Raw genomic sequence first — 16,465 nt, 5'->3', positions numbered from 1 at the left:
AAGGCCCTTCCATATTTATTTGCATACGCGAGTAAGGCGAAGGATCCGAAAAGTCCTCGCCAGACGTGATTATCCCTTGTCCCAGCCATCATCTCCGGATCTGCGTGTGTGCCTTCTTAATTAATGTTTATGACAGTGCTTAAATATTTACCCAACGCTTAATTGTCAGCCCAAATATTAAACGTGCAAATACGGCCAACAATGGAACGAGTGCCTGAATAATTTACGTGCGAATTGATATGTGCCGCATAGGCAAAAAGTAATTGCCAAAAGGGTATAGAAAAACATGTAAACAATGCGCGTGAATATTGTCTAAAATTTACATTTTAATTGAAGTGGTGTTTTAAATGACATTTGTTGTGTTTAGGGCTTATCCAAAAAATGTAATTGTTATTTAAATTTGCAAACAAAATCATTTGAATATTTTTTATTTACCCATGCAATTTGTGAAGGGAGATTTACAATTCTATGAAAATTGAACCCAGCGTAGCCAAGATAAATTCAATGATAAACAGATTCAAAGCTTTTAGTGTTTTTGAATTTGTCATTTACTATCTGCATTTAAATTTAATAGCCATGTAAAAACCATTTAATTCTGAAATAAATTCTTATGAATTAACGAAATGCACTCATTAATGTTTTTACTCTACCATGTTTTTTAAATGAAAAGCAAACACAGGAGAACAAACGGCTGTAAGTAAACCATTCAAAATAAATTGATCTTTGTTGAAGCGAACTTAATCCTTTTAATTACAAACCAATTATTATTTCAATTCAATATTTAAACAGCCGTAGAAAAGCTTAAACACAATCACATTGTGGCCATGTCATTGGTATTTAATAAATGTATTTTTTTATAGCAGAATGTGAGCACACCTATTTTTTAAATGGTATTTTAATTCGGACCTATGTTTATGAAACGCATATTAAGTACCTTTAACGCTCTCTACGAGAAGAGAGGAGAGAAAAGCAAAAGAGAGTGAGAGAGTCGGAAAACAGCTGAGCGATTTCAGAATTTAGACTTTCTTGTTTAGTTTTCCAGCGGCGGCTGAGGAGCGGGGTGGAAAACTGTGTGTGAGTTGCGTGCGGTGAATAAGTGGCTCGGAAAAATGCGAGAAAATTTCGCAATGCAGTCAGCATTTTAGCTTAACCCATTCGAGTCTATTTCAATGGAGTACTTGAGTTCAATTCGGGTTTTGAAGTGTCCATAGAGGAATACTTGTCGGCTGGTAATCAAACACCTGTTTGCCAATTGCTGGGAATGTGAAGAGGGTTCATGGAAATAAAGAGCCCTTTAAAAGTGGATAGACTGTTCTGAAAACCTATATATTAAATGCAAATAGTTCTATTTTCTATCAAATTAGTCCACCTTTTTAGTAATTAATTTACTGATGATTCCTGCTCATTAGTTATTTGTTTATGTTTGTCGAAAGTTCTCCCAGCACATCATTGCCAGCTGGAAAAAATCAATACCAAAAAGAGAGTCACCCTTAATTGTTTGAAACACTCTCTTCTTGTGCATTGTGACTCTTTGGCTTCAACGGTTCGGGAGTTTTGTTTTCGAAACGGAATTTAAAACTTTTGGAGGGAAATATTTGTTTTTAATTTTTTAAATATTGACCCACTTTGAGTGCATTAAATACCGTATTTGCACTATGCTTTCGCAGTTGCTAGAGGCTTTCCAGCGGCTGGTAAGTCAATTAAAAAGCCAATTTGTGTGGGTTCGCTGCTGGTTGCCACTGCCACAACATTTCTACGGTTTCCGGCGGGAAACTGAGTCACGAACACGGCTGCGTTTGCGGGCGAGGGAACGACTGCGGCGGAATCCCGGGGAACGGGCCAGTCACCAGCGGAACCGGCGGACACCGCGCCGCCACCTGGTCATGGACTACATCTTCGAGTGCTTCTTCGACGACACCTTCGAGCAGATCTCGCGGAACGGGCTGCAGGACCGCCAGTCCCGGCGCGACGTCCTCGACCACCTGAGCTCCATCATCAAGGGCTGCAGCGGGGGCCAGAACTCCCAGACGGAGGAGGTGGCCGCCATCGCGGTGACGGCGGCCATGAGGTTCCACCGGATGGCCAAGGAGCAGAACGGAAAGGTGGGCTCAGTAGGGAATTTTATTCCATTGATCAGTATGTAGTTTTGATAATTGAAAAATAATTTTATTATTCATTACTTTGAATTAATCAGGACTCAGTTAAATAAATCTGAATTTATAAGAGCTTCTTGTTTTGTACTAAGAGATTGCCAGAACGGAAAGCCTTTCCCCCACATTTATTTTTCAAACTTATTAAATAAAGGTCTAGACTTTGAAGGACACACCATTCATTGTTCCGTAAAATGTATGCCATTGAATGTGGACCAATACCTCAAAATTTCTTGGAAGCATATGCCACTTGAACTACACAAACCCTTTTTGCCATACACAAAAGGCTCACATTTAATTAAATGAAAATATTTGTGGCTCTTTTAAAGTAAAATAAATGTAATAATTTCTTTGAATAAAAACAGCAAAAGTCTCTTTTAATGCAATTGCCGTATGGCAATCTAAATATAAATAAAGCATGAATAATTAGAAGTATCAGCCAAAGTCATTTATGAATTTGTAATTACATTTGCTAATACATTAATACAAATACATTAAAATCTTTCATTTAAATGAGGGTCAAGTTTTAAACCCGACTTTTTCCGTATTTCCTATGGGGTCCAGAATGGAAGCCCAATACGACATCTAGATTTCATAACTTGAAAATTTGGATCCCGATTTACCTCTTTAGGTTTGTGGTTTAATTCTCTAATAATATAAATTTAAATATTTCTTTTTAACGAGGGTCAAAATTTTAACTTATATTCATGTCCGATTTTTCCGTACTTCCAATGGTTCTCAGAAAGGGAACCCAAAACTAGAATTCTTAATTCCATAACTTGGGTAATTGGATCTCGAATTTGATGTGGGATACCTCAATGAGTTTGTGGTTGAATTCCCTAAAAATCTACATTCAAATACTTTGGTTATACGAGAGTCAAAATTTTAACCCATTTTCATGTTCGATTTTTTCGCAATTCGATTGGAGTTCAGAATGGGAACCACAAATCGCACTTCTAAATTCCATAACTTGGGTAATTGGACACCTATTTTAAAGTAGCATACCTCTATGAGTTTGTGCTTAAATTCTCTACTAATCTGCATTCAATTATTTTCTTTATACGACGGTCAAAATTTTAGCCTATTTTCATGTTTGATTTTTCCATAATTCCATTGGGTTCAGATTGGGAACCCAAAATCGCACTTCTAAATTCCATAACTTGGGTAATTGGACACCGATTTTAAAGTGGCATACCTCTTTGTGTTTGTGGTTAAATTCTCTAATAATCTACATTCAAATATTTCTTTTATGCGAGGGTCAAAATTTTGACCCATTTTCATGTCCGATTTTTCCGTAATTCCATTGGAGTTCAGAATGGGAACCCAAAACTGCTCTTCTAACTTTCATAACTTGAGTTATTGGACTTCGATTTGGACGGGGTATACCTCTATGAGTTTGTGGTTGAATTTTCTAATATTCTACATTTAAATATTTTGTTTTGAAGAGGGTCAACATTTTGACCCATTTTCATGATCGAAGTTTCCGTTTTTGCCACTGGCTTTCAGAATGGGAACCCAAAACTGTACTTCTAACTTTTATAACTTTGTTAAATGGGTACCGTTTCAAAATTGGTATACATCTTTGAGTTTGTGGTTAAGTTCTCTAATCATCTACATTAAAATCTCAAAAGCGAGCAACGTCACTGAGGGGAAGTTAGCTGTTTATAGCTCTTTTTTCCACATTTCTTGGGATTGGCTCTTAACATCCATTTTTTATTGCTTTCTCGTTCCCGAGTCGCTTTAAATGTAATTTTCTTTCCATTTAAATAGTTGCCTGCCGTATGGCAATTATTTATAACTTAAAAAGTAGTGCTTCAGTGGGGATTTAACCTCCTTTTGCATTCCCAGGTCTGCCTCATGGGCAAGTATCACAACATCCTGTACATCGGCCTGCGCACCTGCTGGGACTGGGGAGTTCGGGACTCGGAGGTGGTCGTTCAGCTGCTGGGTAAGTAAACCCATTCCAACTAAATAATTTAATTTATATGCATATGGATGTGTTTGTGCATGTGGCTCGACATTCCTGTGAGCTCTTTGGGCGTTGCCGTTTGCTTTGCATATTTTAATGAATTTTATCCCTTCGCATCAGATTATTACGCCCATAAGCAGGCAGTTTCAACTTTAATCACGTGTTTCTGCTAATTGCGTTAAGAAAGTGTTGCTAATGTCGTTTTGCTGTTGCTGCGTCGTAAAACTTGTAAAGTGCCTTAAAGTGTTGCAAGTTATTTGGGGCGTATACGTATACTGGCTGTCTCTAATTAAAAGGCTGCGTAAACTTTTGCGAGCGGATGAAAGTGCCAGAAATTAATGGCAAGCCCCACTGTCATGGGATCTGGACTCGTGTGCAATAAAACTTGCTCCTTGTTTGTCCTGTCCGCACTTGCTTTGTTGCTGAACTGGGTTTTTTAGACACCCAGACCGAGACCCAGACCCAAACCCTTACCCTCTGTTGCCCTTGGCTTGGCAAACATTTTGGCCAGTTTCCGTTTTCCGCTGACTTCATTTCGGGACTGTGCCAAAAAAGCCAAGGAAACCGAAAGCCGAAAGCCAAAGGAGTCGGCCAAGCAGCAACAAGTGCAGCCACGTAATTAGCTTTTTTATGGCTGCTGCCGCTGCGATTTGATGACATTATTTAACCGCCTTTTCCCCGCTCCCGAGGATTCTGCTGAGCTCGGTCAAAAAGCGTATACAAATCTTGCTTTATGACATTATTTTTTCTGGAACGTTGTTAGCATAAACATAAAAGTTTAATAATCTTCCGACAAGTTCACAGCATTCAAGTATCAAAGTACTAATGAAACAGCATTTTAAATCAAGGAACTAATACATTTTAGATTATAAAAAAATTAAGTTTAAATAAAAATATTTTCTTGATATAAGCTTAAATATATGTATCATATTATATTATATTATTACTATTTATTTAATACATATTTCAAGACTGTATTCTTTTACCAAGGTAATTAATGGCTAAAAAATTTCTGTAACTTTTATGGTACCCTTATGGTATCATTTTGAGCTCTAATCCGGTGTTATATAAAACTTCTCGTAGAACAACGTTCTGAATTTAGCGCTTTTTCTATTTTCCTCAATTTACATCCTGCTTTTCGGAGTAAAGTGGCCATTTATGAGTGCGAGAAGACATATGAGCGGATTTTCCTGGGCGCCCTGTTTGGACCACATGCTCCGCACTTCATCGCCGGCTGGCGCAGTGACTTCCAGGATCAGGTGAGATAACCCCTCTTTGGGATAGACGACCATGTAAGTCCCTTTGTTTGCAGCACGAGAATGTCCGGGCGATGGTTTACTTTTTGAAGCACGCCACACGCGAACAGCTCACATTGCCCGTCTGGATTCCGCGTTTCGAGCAGGAGCGACAGCTCAGGTGAGTGCTCATCCTTTCTCCACTTTCTCCGCTTTCTCCACCTGACTTTCATGTGTCGCGCTCTTTTGCTGCCTCGAGCCATTTTAGCACTAGCTGGGTTAATTGGATAGTTGGCGGGGTGACTTGCCGAGGTCTCTATTCCCCCAAAGAGTTTTTTGTACCTTTGTGCTTGGAAATTTATGGGGGATTATGCTTTTAAAAATCAAAGTAAACCTTTTTACATCTCTGAACTAATAAAAAGAAAAAGTACTAAGAACTGTAAGCCGTTTGTGAAGTTCTATCAGTTGAAATGGTAGATTGTGGAAGGATGACAATTTATTTTTAGCTCTTTTAGTGTACTCCTACGAATTATTTCCAAACTTCGGCTTCAAATTTTAGATTCTTAGGTAGAACCGTATCTGCCGCACTATAATCCCGCGGGAAAATTAGACACTGCTTTATAGCTACATCAAGGTCACCCAATAAAATACCACTTAGATAGAATACCAATGCCATGTTCGCTAACCAACCCTAATTGTTTGCGAGTTTTCCCTCATAATAATAATGTTTTCGGTAACAATAAGATACTATAAATAACCCGTGGGAATACAAGAGAACTGTGGGTGAAAGTGAAGAGTAACCAGAGGAACGAAAGGATTTTAATTAAATTAATACATCAGCCATTGTTGTGGCTGTGTGTGTGAGTCTGAACATGTGTGTGACTGCTATAATTGAGTGAAAGATGGCGACAATTTACAACCACAGACACGACTACGAATACACTTCGCACAGAGAATGGCTCTCAATCACTGGCGGTGGCTTTTCACTTTTCTCTCACTTCTGCTGGTGTCATGTATAATTAAGATTTTCATTTGCAGCTTGCTTGCTGGGGGTTTCCCATTTCCCATTTTCCGCCTTTCCCCACATGTGTCTCTGATGCGATAAGCTGAAAACCAACAGCCAGCGATGTAAACCTTTTGTTATTTCGGCTTTGTTCGCCGGCACTCCGGAGGATTAAAGTCAAAAATGCGTGTAATAAGCGCACAAAAGCATTCTCAACCCCACCACGCCCACTAATCCACACAGATGGATCCCGCCCCCTTCTGATACACACATACACATGCACACCATTTTGCAGAGTTGACTGTTTGCGCTTCTTAAACAAACAGAAGGCAAAAAAAGAGACTGACTGGCAAACATTAAGACGACATTTATGATGCCCTCTCGCAAAACAACAGCCAAAGTCATGAATAAGCGTTAATAGCTGCAAATGTATGTGTGGGCGGGATCCGGGTGTGTGTGCGTGGGTGTGAGGTGTGGGTGTAGGGGTGTGAGTGGGGAGCTGTGAAAAACAAGCAATGTGACAATAAACGCTTCGGCCAAATGCGTTGGAGCTGCATAAATCAGTGCTGAGCAGAGCAACATATTGGTAAAGTTTCCCACCACAGTGAGCACTCGCTAAGAGCAATGGCAAAATATTTCTGATTAGATTCTAGTAAGCTAAGGCAGTCACAGTTAAGCTCTGTTAAAGTGTCTAAAAGTAGGCAACTATTTATTTTAAATTTGAATGTAATCGTACCTTATTTCACTACATACTTTTAGACACCTTTATATGAGATTTTAAAACGGGTGATTTTTTTAAAGCAGTCTTACTTCGATATTATTCATTTCAAATTTATTGGTTAAAAAAAGGAAAGGAGTTAATGCATTTATTCCAGGTTCCAATTAAAACCTCTACTTTTCATTTAAGTGATTCCCCGCTTTTTCGGTAAAGCCCATTCGTCAACTGAACCTCATGCATTATTCATAACTGCATTTAATAATTGCACAGCTTAAGTGGTTTAAAAAAGCTAGTTGCATTATTTCACTACTATTTAGCATAATCCAGTGCCAGTCCACCTGCTGACTTAATGGCACTCGGAATAATTTATTTTCCCCTCAAATGCAAAGCTGCACAAGTTGATAACTCTTACACTTTGCCTTGGCTCAGGACAAAGTACGCACTGTATGGCAAAGACATTAACATTAAATCCCGGCTAAGACTCCGCTAAGCAGACCATTAGACAGAAATTTGATTTGTCAGCCCACTCAGCAGCTGATTAAAGTGTTAATGTTTGACTTAGGGGGCAAATCACTTCCGACTGGCGGTGGGTGTTCCAGCCACGAGGTGTTATATAAGGCCATTGAGGAACCTGCCACGGGATGCGATTGGCGAATGTCTTGATTCTTGCAGGGTCCCTCGCTTTTATCGCTGCCAATAAAACGCAAATGAATTTGCCAAGCCAATTTCCAAGCTGTCAGTGGATGGTGGCTCAAAATGCGCTTATCGTCTGCTGTGTGGGTTGCCTCTACTTCCGGTTTATTGTGGTTTCTGCTCTTTTATTTGCCTACTTTTATGCGTAGACATAAAAGCCCTGCGTGGGTGTGTGTGTGTGTAGTGTGTCGCAAATGTGCTTTAAGTGCATTGTACATGCTAATGCCTGAATGGAGACAAACGCCCTACGCTCACACAACACATTACGTATACGCAATGTCAACCTAGCACAGGGCACAGGGAAAAATATTACAAGTTTCTGTGTCAGAAATAACAATTTAGCTAGTTAAAGTAACCAAATAATGCTAAAATTTAATGTTGATAGGGTTCGAAACCCCACATAAAAGTGCCTAAAAGTATGCTGGGAAGTAGGGATCAGTGACTTTCGGAAAGAATTCCGTATGAAAATAAATTGTTGCATACTTTTAGACCCATTTAAAGTGATATCAAAATCCTATTAGTTTCTGCTTAGGGTGAGAGTGACAAAATATCAAACATTCAACATGATATGGGCTAAACGTTTTAAGGAGTTATGGCTTATTTTAGTGCTGTCAGTATATTTTTCCCTGTGTATTCCTATTTTATCTGAAGGAAGGGCCATGAGCAACAAGCGAGCAACTTAATTGAGGTCTGGCACTCGCCCAGGCTCATTTTGCCAGCTCCTGCGAGTCCTGCTAATGTGCGAAGCCCATTTTGATGCTGGTCGCCCATTAAAGCGGCCACAAAGAGTGGCCTAAACTCCCCCGGAATGTGGGTCTAACACTGACTTATCCGTATCCGGTTTTTTGTTCTTATTTTCTTGCAGATTCATTGATGTCCCCATTGAGTCCTGTGGCAAGTCGTCGCCGCTTCGCATAGCCCTGCAGGCAAACGCTCCCGAACTGCTGCTCATACTGCTGAGGTAAGTCGTATCCTGGGACGGGTACTTCCGGGCCATGGGGGGTCAGAGGGTCGGAGGTCAGAGGGGAAAGTGCCAGCGACTGCCACTTCAATTAGCGAGAAATATGCAAAGCGGTCGCCACTTGGCGGCGCCGGAATGTATGCAACATAAAATACAAGACGCTTAGCATAAGCAAGTGCTCGCGAAGCCACAAGAAAATGCGAGGAAAAACCCAAGGATGGGATAGAGAAAATAAAAGGAAAAATTATCATTAAATATGAAAGTCGCTGCCAAAGCGAATTTGCATCACAAGGCGGTCTCCGGCGAGTCTCATGGTCCAAAAACCAAAAAAAAAACACAGAAAGCAGCTTGTAAAAAGTTACGAGCATGCACTCGGGTCCTCAGCCGAGATTCATAAATTTATATGTAAACGCCTGCAGTTTCGACTTGGTCCTGCGTCCTTCGTCCTTGACTTTCGCCGTCCCGGCAATTTATTGTTTCCTAACTTGATATCACAGCGGCCACGCCCCCTACCCGCCCCGCCATTTTGCTGGCTTCGGTTTCAATTTTTGATGCAGCGCCAAAAAGGATGCTTTGCATAAAATGCAAGTATTGATTGCAGGCCAAAAAGGCGAGTCACAACAAAGTTTCTGTCAGCAAGTTGCGCCTGAGATGCTCAGCTGTCGAACTTTATGTCGACGGCTGGCGGAAGGCAGCTTGAATTTCATTAGATCAAGATTTTCGCAAAAAATTATTCAATTTCCGACGGTCCCTCGGTTTGAGTGGCATATTTTATGTGATTTTTCTTGGGAGCAGGAAATACGCTTTTTAAAACTTGTAGTGCTTCATAAAGTTTTTATTTTGTTCTGAGGCAGATAAAAAGTTTTGCCAGAAAATGTTTATGTGGCCCTCAAATTACTAGACTTTATTAGATTAAAATAGTTATTTCCCCTGTTAAGGAAAAGTTGGAGAGGCCACAAAAATCATTTTATTATAAAATCATTTAGTAAAAAATATAAATTTTTTAAAACATACTCTTAGGTGATTTATCGTTTTTTATGTCTAGGTGATCTGGCTTTCTCTGTACTTGACCTTGCAAAATATAAATTTCATTTCGAACTGCGCCCAAAGGCCTCCGCCAAAAGAATACTCCAATATCGCTGCCAAATTAAATTGCAAATAATTTCTTGGGGAATTCCATGCGCCCCCAACAATTTGCAACATTATTTCCCCCTTTGTAAGCCGACAAAATTAAAAGTGAATTCCTCCTCTCAAAAGGGGGCGTAATACGGAAAGAATTCGCATTATAGGCGGAGGCCAGCTGTGGATTCCGAGTTCAGAGTTCAGAATTCGGGATTCGGCATGAGATTGAGATTCCCGCCAGCTGTGCTGATTGCACCGAGCAAATTGCAATTGCAATGGCTTCGATTGATGGCAAATGTTTGAGTTTGGCTTGCCAATTCCCCGCCGGCCGATTCCCCCGTCATTTGCCTAGCACTTTCCCCAGAGGTTTTGGGAGGTGGGATTTGCCAGTTTTTGCTACGGGTTTCTGTTTCTGTTTCTGTTTCGGTTTCTGCGTCGTCGCCTTTCCAACTCGACTGATTTTTATTTCCATTCAGATGCGGCTGCTGTTTTTTCGAGTTACTGATGCTGATGCAGCCATAAATTTTCGATATTGTTTCGCTTTTGTGTGAGTTTTAATTTGCGTTTCGCCTTTCGCTTTGCTGCATTTTCATTTGGAATTGGCCATAAAATATGCAAATGAATGCGGTGAGATGTATTCCTTTTTCGCATTTTTCTTTTTTCTCTGCCAAATTGATTTACTAGTGCATAATTGCGCGTACGCCGTGTGGCGCCCGACTTTGTTCGGCGGGCAAGCAGACAGTATTTATATGACGCCACATAAATAAGCGAAACATATAAATTAGATGGCTTATCAGCCAGCAAGCGGGAGAAACAAATGCCAGCGCTGGGCGGAGATTTTGACAAACATTTTCAATTTAAAATGTGACAACATCGCCGGCGCCATTTGCAATTTGCACTTCATTTGCCATTCACTCAGGTCTGTCTGCGTGCAGTGAGAGAAGTTCGAGGGACTAGTGTTATAAATATTGGTTTTAAATATAGGTTTTTTTAGTTTAAATTGTATATTGGCTTGTTATAGTATTTTTAAATAAAATACGTTTTCAGGAACCATTTATAAAGAGGTTCCCTTTTTTTCCATTCATTTTTTAAAAAGATGCCAAGTGCCGAATGGAGGTCAAGGAAGAATAATTATAGATTTCTCCAAATAAATCTTCATCTTTGGACCCTTTTCTTTCCATATAATCATTTTGCTATAATGTAATAAATTTTAAATTATCAATCACGATTATAAGAATACCAATCAAGGAAGTCTATTGTTAACCTTAGAATTTTTTTTTTTCAAATGACTTCATTATTTTTCCCGGTGTACATGTGTACATTCTCTGCCACTGTGTGTGTGCTCGTGTGCAACTGACACAACCGCGAGTCGTGTCTGTTCATTATTTCATTTGTACATTGTGTTTATCGGGGCATCTAGCATTTATTGCCGCCCGCCGCCCCGACCTCCGACCCTTCGGCATTGACCGCAAGCAAACCAACTACGTGCTGGCAGCTTGTATCTCATTTGCAAACAGTTACCCACTCCCGACCGCTGCCACGCCCCGCCTGACAACCGCCGCCCCTTCCATCTGTTGCAGATACGGTGCCGCACCACAGCCGCCGGACGGAGGCGCCTCCGTAATTATCGCGCTGCTCGACAAACTCATCGAGGATGGCCGCAATTACAGCTTCGAACTGGTCATGTGCCTCAAGATTCTGCTGCGAAACGTGGCCATGATTGAGATGCCCTTTAAGGTGAGTGAAGGGGTGCATAATTTCCTTTCACAAGAAATTATTGTGGTGCATAGCCAGAGAAAACAAATAAAAAAGTCATTTCCAACTTTCTGCTGGGAGAAAATCATAATGGAAAACATCATCTAGGAAACTATATATATAAATTTGTTCGTAACTGAAGTTTACTTTATGGATACTTAGAGTTTAGTTTGGCAAGTTCTACATAAGTTAATTAAATATAATTTTTTCCATATGCAAACAAACCATACTCTTTCAAATTATGTATTCAACAATTTTTTATTTAAAAGAAATTATAACGAGCTATTTTATAAAGGTAACATACACATCACAAGTCAATATTATCTTAATTTTATATTACTTCCCAGGCATGTCCTTTAACTCATACCCCCCCTTTCTGTTCCAGCCCCTTTTATACGCCTCCCGAAGAGAGATGTTCTTCGATCGCTATGGCCGCCTGTTGATGGACAAGATTATTGGCAGGGAGCAGGTCTACGGAGTGCCCAGTCTGCGACATTTATGCCGGTAATTACCAACTTTGACCTGTAATTTTCCCAGGGGAAGGAAACTCCTTCGAACACTTGACTTTGTGACTAACAATGAGCTGCCCGCCCACGTCTTCCTCGGCTGGAAAGGGAGATTAGGGCCGGGAGAATGGAGTCCGACAGCCATAATAAGTTTCACTTTTTTATTCAATTACTTTGGCTTAGGTCCGACACGCTTGCTTAACTTCCTACGGGCAGACAATTCGGCGATAAGCCCAAAAATGAAATAAGCATAAGACAGGAGCCCAACTGACTGGCTGACAAAATGACAAACCGACACACTGACAAACTGACAGACTGTCTGGGCCTCAAGTTGACAAGTTTCCCTCGTCTGCCGCCTTTGTCAAGCGGCTTAATGCAAGTTGGCCGCCTTCTTTCATGTATTGTATCCAAAAGTCGGGGTCGAAACTTTCCCGTTCGCTTCACTAACTTGGTCACAATGTAGTCAAATGTCGGCCAACTTAATGAATTAAATCGATGCGAATTTCCTTGCCACTTTGATCGGTGTTTAGTCGAGAAGTTTCCTTTCGTTTTAATTCGATAAGTTGACGTCTGCCTTTGATAAGGTTCATGTGGGACCCTATATGCGGGGTACACATATGTGTCACTTATTTGCCGAGCACTCGGTGACCCGATGATGCCGGGTACACAAATATACAAATATATTTGCCTCCCCCAGTTCACGTGTCACAAAAATGTCCATTGACTTTGGCTCTCGTTTCAGCTGGGAACCCGTTCTGGCAGCTTGTTTGCAAGTTTGTTTTCCCTGGCCAATGTTTGCGATGTGGAAACTCGCGCTCTTGGCCTGCATTTCGCACAGTAAGGTTCTGGGTCTGGGATATTGCTTTAAATTGATACATGGCATGGTCACGGTTCTTTAAAGGTTTTTTTCTGGTTATTTAGATTGATGAATTTGAATTAAATTCATAATGAAACTATAAAATAAACCTTACTGAAGTTTTGTCTAGGCTTTAAAATTTAAAGAAAAATGTTTATGTTAATGTGGGATTATTGAAAACTAGGTTTCTTATTGAATAAATATTTCTGTAGAAAAGTTATTTTATTACTTTAATTAACTTGCATATCTTTAGTATACAACTTTCTGAACTGATTTTCTGACACGACACATTCCACCGTATTTGAGTTGGCGCCCATTTGTCGAGTCTTCAAAACTGGTCTCGAAATGACGGTTTTGCATTTGATTTATATGGTCTGCCTGCCATTTTGCGACTTCAATTTATGCAAATCTCACGGAGTGGATACATAAAGCATTACATTTCGCATTGACCCAAAATTGGAGTCTCGAGGCGAGTGTGCAGATTGCGCATACGCCCTGATATCCTGACTTCCGGAGTGGCGCCCACAAGTAGGCAACGCTTTTTGTTCCTCCCTTTATGGCTGCTCAGCAACTTCCGCCGGCCCATCATTTCATTTCTTTTCCCCTAGGCGGTGTCAGCTTGCTTTATTGATTGGGCGAATTTGTCTTCGGTGGCCATAAAAAAGCCAAAATATTGCCAGAACAGAGAAACTTGACAGGACAAATTAACATGGACATAAACTGCGGAGTTCCTGGATGGATCCCCCCGGCAGCCGATTAGCATGTTGTTGTTGGGCCCTCCCTGCGTTTTATGACGCCAATTTGGAGCTTAGTTTCCCAAGAATTTCGGACCATTTCCCGCGCCCCGTTCGCCGTGTTATCAAAAAGCCACTTTAGAGTCGGCTCCACACACTGGGAAACTGGGAAGCGGGAAAACTTTCTCCAAAGCTTTCGCTGCGCCTCTAAGTGGAAGGGCCAAAAAGAATCCGCTACCAATATCCGCTACTTTAACTTCTTCCTCTAGTTTTCGCAGGCAACTTCAGTGAAAGTTCCTGCCCGTATTTTTTCTTCACTTTTGCTGCCTTTCACTCACGATAAAAGTTTTAAGCACATGAACTTTGTTTGCTGCGCGGATTTTTTTTGTCCGTCGTATGAGCTCATTGTGTGAAACTTAAATTAATTTATGAAAAATCCCGCTGAGATTGACGGAAGCAATGCCTTAAGGCGAGAAAAGTATACCGAAAAGTCTTGAGCAGACTGGATGATGTCAATCCTTGGAACTATTTTCAAGCTATCATCTTTGGAAAGGCAAGTCAAGAAGTTATGTTAAAAAAAACTCAAATTAAAGATAAATCATACTTTTAAAAAAGTTGGCAGGGAGCTGGGAAGTATTCTATATTATATTATTTCTCTCTTTTCCAAAAGCTCGTTAAAATCAAATGAAACCATATGGGGATTCCTTACAATTATAAAAAAACATTTTAAAGGCTTTAAATAAGATAAAACAAAATGAATTCATTTTCCAGTTGCTGCATTCGGGATGTCCTGAGGGAGCACAATCAACTGCCCAATGGCATCGACACTCTGAGGCTGCCGAAGCGCTTGCAGCGCTATATCGATCTCATGGAGGAGCTGGAAGGACCTGAGGCCCAGGAGGATAAGGAGGATAGGGAGGAAAGGGATCCGCAGAAAGGGAAGACCCCGCCCAAATGCAAGCTGGGCAGTGAGGTGCCCCGCCTGGAGACCATCAGCAGTGCGGAGGAAAGTGAGGATGAGAGTGAGAACCACGTGCAACTTCTACAAGCTGTCACGGATCCGGAAAAGGCTGCTCTGGCGGCCTTCGTGGCCACTGGCGATGGAGCCTATACGGAGGAGGCCAAAAAAGCGGCTGTGGCCGCCTACGTGGCAGCCTGCCCGCCCGATTTCGATCCCGATTTTCCGCCAATTTCCCTGCCCGGGGAACCCAGATAGCCAAAAACATGGCCAAGACTAGCACTCACCGGTAGGTTTCCTCGCTGACGTTGATGCGACCCGGAACTCCAGTGGTCTCCGTCCGGCTGGTGAGATTGACCGTGTTTCCGAATAGACAGTAACGCGGCACTCGGTTGCCAATTACTCCGGTCACCACTTCGCCGGAATGGATGCCTATGGTGATTTGCTGAAAAAACGAAGGACCAAAAACAGAGAATTTATAATCTTAGAATTTGTAAGAGTGTTTATCTAGAAAATAAAAGAAGAGCCTGGCCTCGGCTAAATTTATAATCTGAATTTGTGAGGGAATTTATCAGGCCTCGCCAGATCTTAAAAGGGCACTTCATTGCGCTAATAAACTTTCGCCGGCAGAAGTCCCATCATCAACACCCGAAAAAGTTACCAACCGCAACGGAATGTAGCTGGAAAAACCAAGCGAAAGTTGCCACAATTACTTTCCAAAAACTTGCAGCAGCAGTAGGAAAAAGTTTTCTTTAATTAAATTTAAAACGAAATGAGCGGCGAGCAAAGAGAAAGCGAGCAAATCCCAACCCAGATCCCCACCAAAGGTCCTTGTTAGTAGGTGACGATGCTGAAATCCAAAAGCGAAAGTCCTGGAAAAGTCCGGGAAAAGCGAGGGTTCCTTCGCAAAAATGCAGAGCCAAGAGAATATGTGTAAATGGGTAATGTGCCAACAGCTCGGAGATAAAAACGAAGGACGAAACTTGTAATTACCAGAAAAACATTACATAAAACTAATTGCCAAGGCGGTGGAATGCGATAAGCGGAAAATACCCGAAACCAAGAGTGCACAAAGTCGTACCGAGAAAGAATTTCGCAACTAAATCAAATCAAATCAGTGCATTGAATTGCTGATGAATCATTCAGCAGTGAGCTGCGAAACAGAAGTCAATCACTCAGTTTTCCTCTTACTAAGTAACGAAGAAATCGGATAAACTTGTTAGCACTCCAAAGGGGTTTTCTTTGGCAAGGAATACACAGAACATTGTTTTCTCTTTTTAAATAAATATTTACCTTTAAGGTAAGGCACTTAAAGACTTTATAAATTCATATAAATTCCGGGACATAGAAGGAAGTGTTCCTAATTGCTGCTGGTTCTTGCCCTAAAAATGCCTAGGGACTTAAGGAACACTATCCAATCTATTTAATATACAGGTTCTGGAAAATTACTGGTGTATTATTAAACATCAGGCAAGATGCCAGTCAGTTAGGAGAATGATTTTCCTGACTACGCCCTCGAGTGTATAAAATACATAGTAACTGCAGAAAGTTTTTGCTGAAAACCGAATCAATATTTATGGACTGCAAGCACAGGAAGTAGCCAACAAAGAGTTGAGTTGGGAAAAACGGGCAGGAAAAGCGGGAAAAGAAGGAGGAGCAGCTCAACAAAGTTTTTGCATGAAGAAAAACATCGGTATAATTGGCTTCATAAACGGAGGGGGCGGCGCAGGGCGGAATGACTAGCTGCTGCTGCTTTTTATCAGGATTTAATGAAGCGCAAAATGATGCCAGGGGCAGAGTTTCTA

At 41.0% G+C, this 16,465-nt stretch overlaps 2 protein-coding genes across 7 annotated transcripts in view; one reads left to right on the top strand and one right to left on the bottom strand.

The window, feature by feature from the left end:
* Nucleotides 1-16,465, bottom strand: part of Gycbeta100B (guanylate cyclase soluble subunit beta-1-like) — a 50,709-nt gene that overhangs the window by 9,055 nt on the left and 25,189 nt on the right. For all 4 annotated transcript variants that reach the window (XM_065865198.2, XM_065865200.2, XM_065865199.2 and 1 more), the window contains exon 16: nt 14,948-15,105. In XM_065865198.2, coding sequence (XP_065721270.2) covers nt 14,948-15,105 — 158 coding nt within the window. The remainder of the gene's footprint in view (nt 1-14,947; nt 15,106-16,465) is intronic.
* stops (SOCS domain-containing protein stops) lies at nt 1,049-15,215 on the top strand. Of its 3 annotated transcripts, none has more exons than XM_065865202.2 (9): nt 1,049-1,229; nt 1,668-2,102; nt 3,999-4,098; nt 5,269-5,378; nt 5,432-5,535; nt 8,634-8,729; nt 11,432-11,588; nt 11,992-12,110; nt 14,474-15,215. In XM_065865202.2, the coding sequence occupies exons 2-9, from the start codon at nt 1,884-1,886 to the stop codon at nt 14,916-14,918; spliced, it is 1,350 nt and encodes a 449-aa protein (XP_065721274.2). In that variant the 5' UTR covers nt 1,049-1,229; nt 1,668-1,883; the 3' UTR covers nt 14,919-15,215. The 3 variants fall into 3 exon arrangements, with proteins under 3 accessions (XP_065721274.2, XP_070852406.1, XP_036675350.3); XM_070996305.1 differs by having other exon boundaries at nt 1,060-1,074; XM_036819455.3 differs by lacking the exon at nt 1,049-1,229 and having other exon boundaries at nt 1,641-2,102.

Source organism: Drosophila suzukii, chromosome 3, assembly GCF_043229965.1.
Source record: "Drosophila suzukii chromosome 3, CBGP_Dsuzu_IsoJpt1.0, whole genome shotgun sequence".
NCBI lineage: Eukaryota > Metazoa > Arthropoda > Insecta > Diptera > Drosophilidae > Drosophila > Drosophila suzukii.
This window is presented reverse-complemented; position numbering and strand designations above follow the sequence as displayed.

What these genes read in the sequence shown, in the direction of transcription:
- stops (XM_036819455.3), top strand. Translation starts at nt 1,656, where the DNA reads ATGCTTTCGCAGTTGCTAGAGGCTTTCCAGCGGCTGGTAAGTCAATTA. An exon ending in GGTGGTCGTTCAGCTGCTGG is followed by an intron (nt 4,099 to 5,268) that starts GTAAGTAAACCC and finishes TTCGGAGTAAAG; the next exon opens with TGGCCATTTATGAGTGCGAG. An exon ending in AGTCTGCGACATTTATGCCG is followed by an intron (nt 12,111 to 14,473) that starts GTAATTACCAAC and finishes TTCATTTTCCAG; the next exon opens with TTGCTGCATTCGGGATGTCC.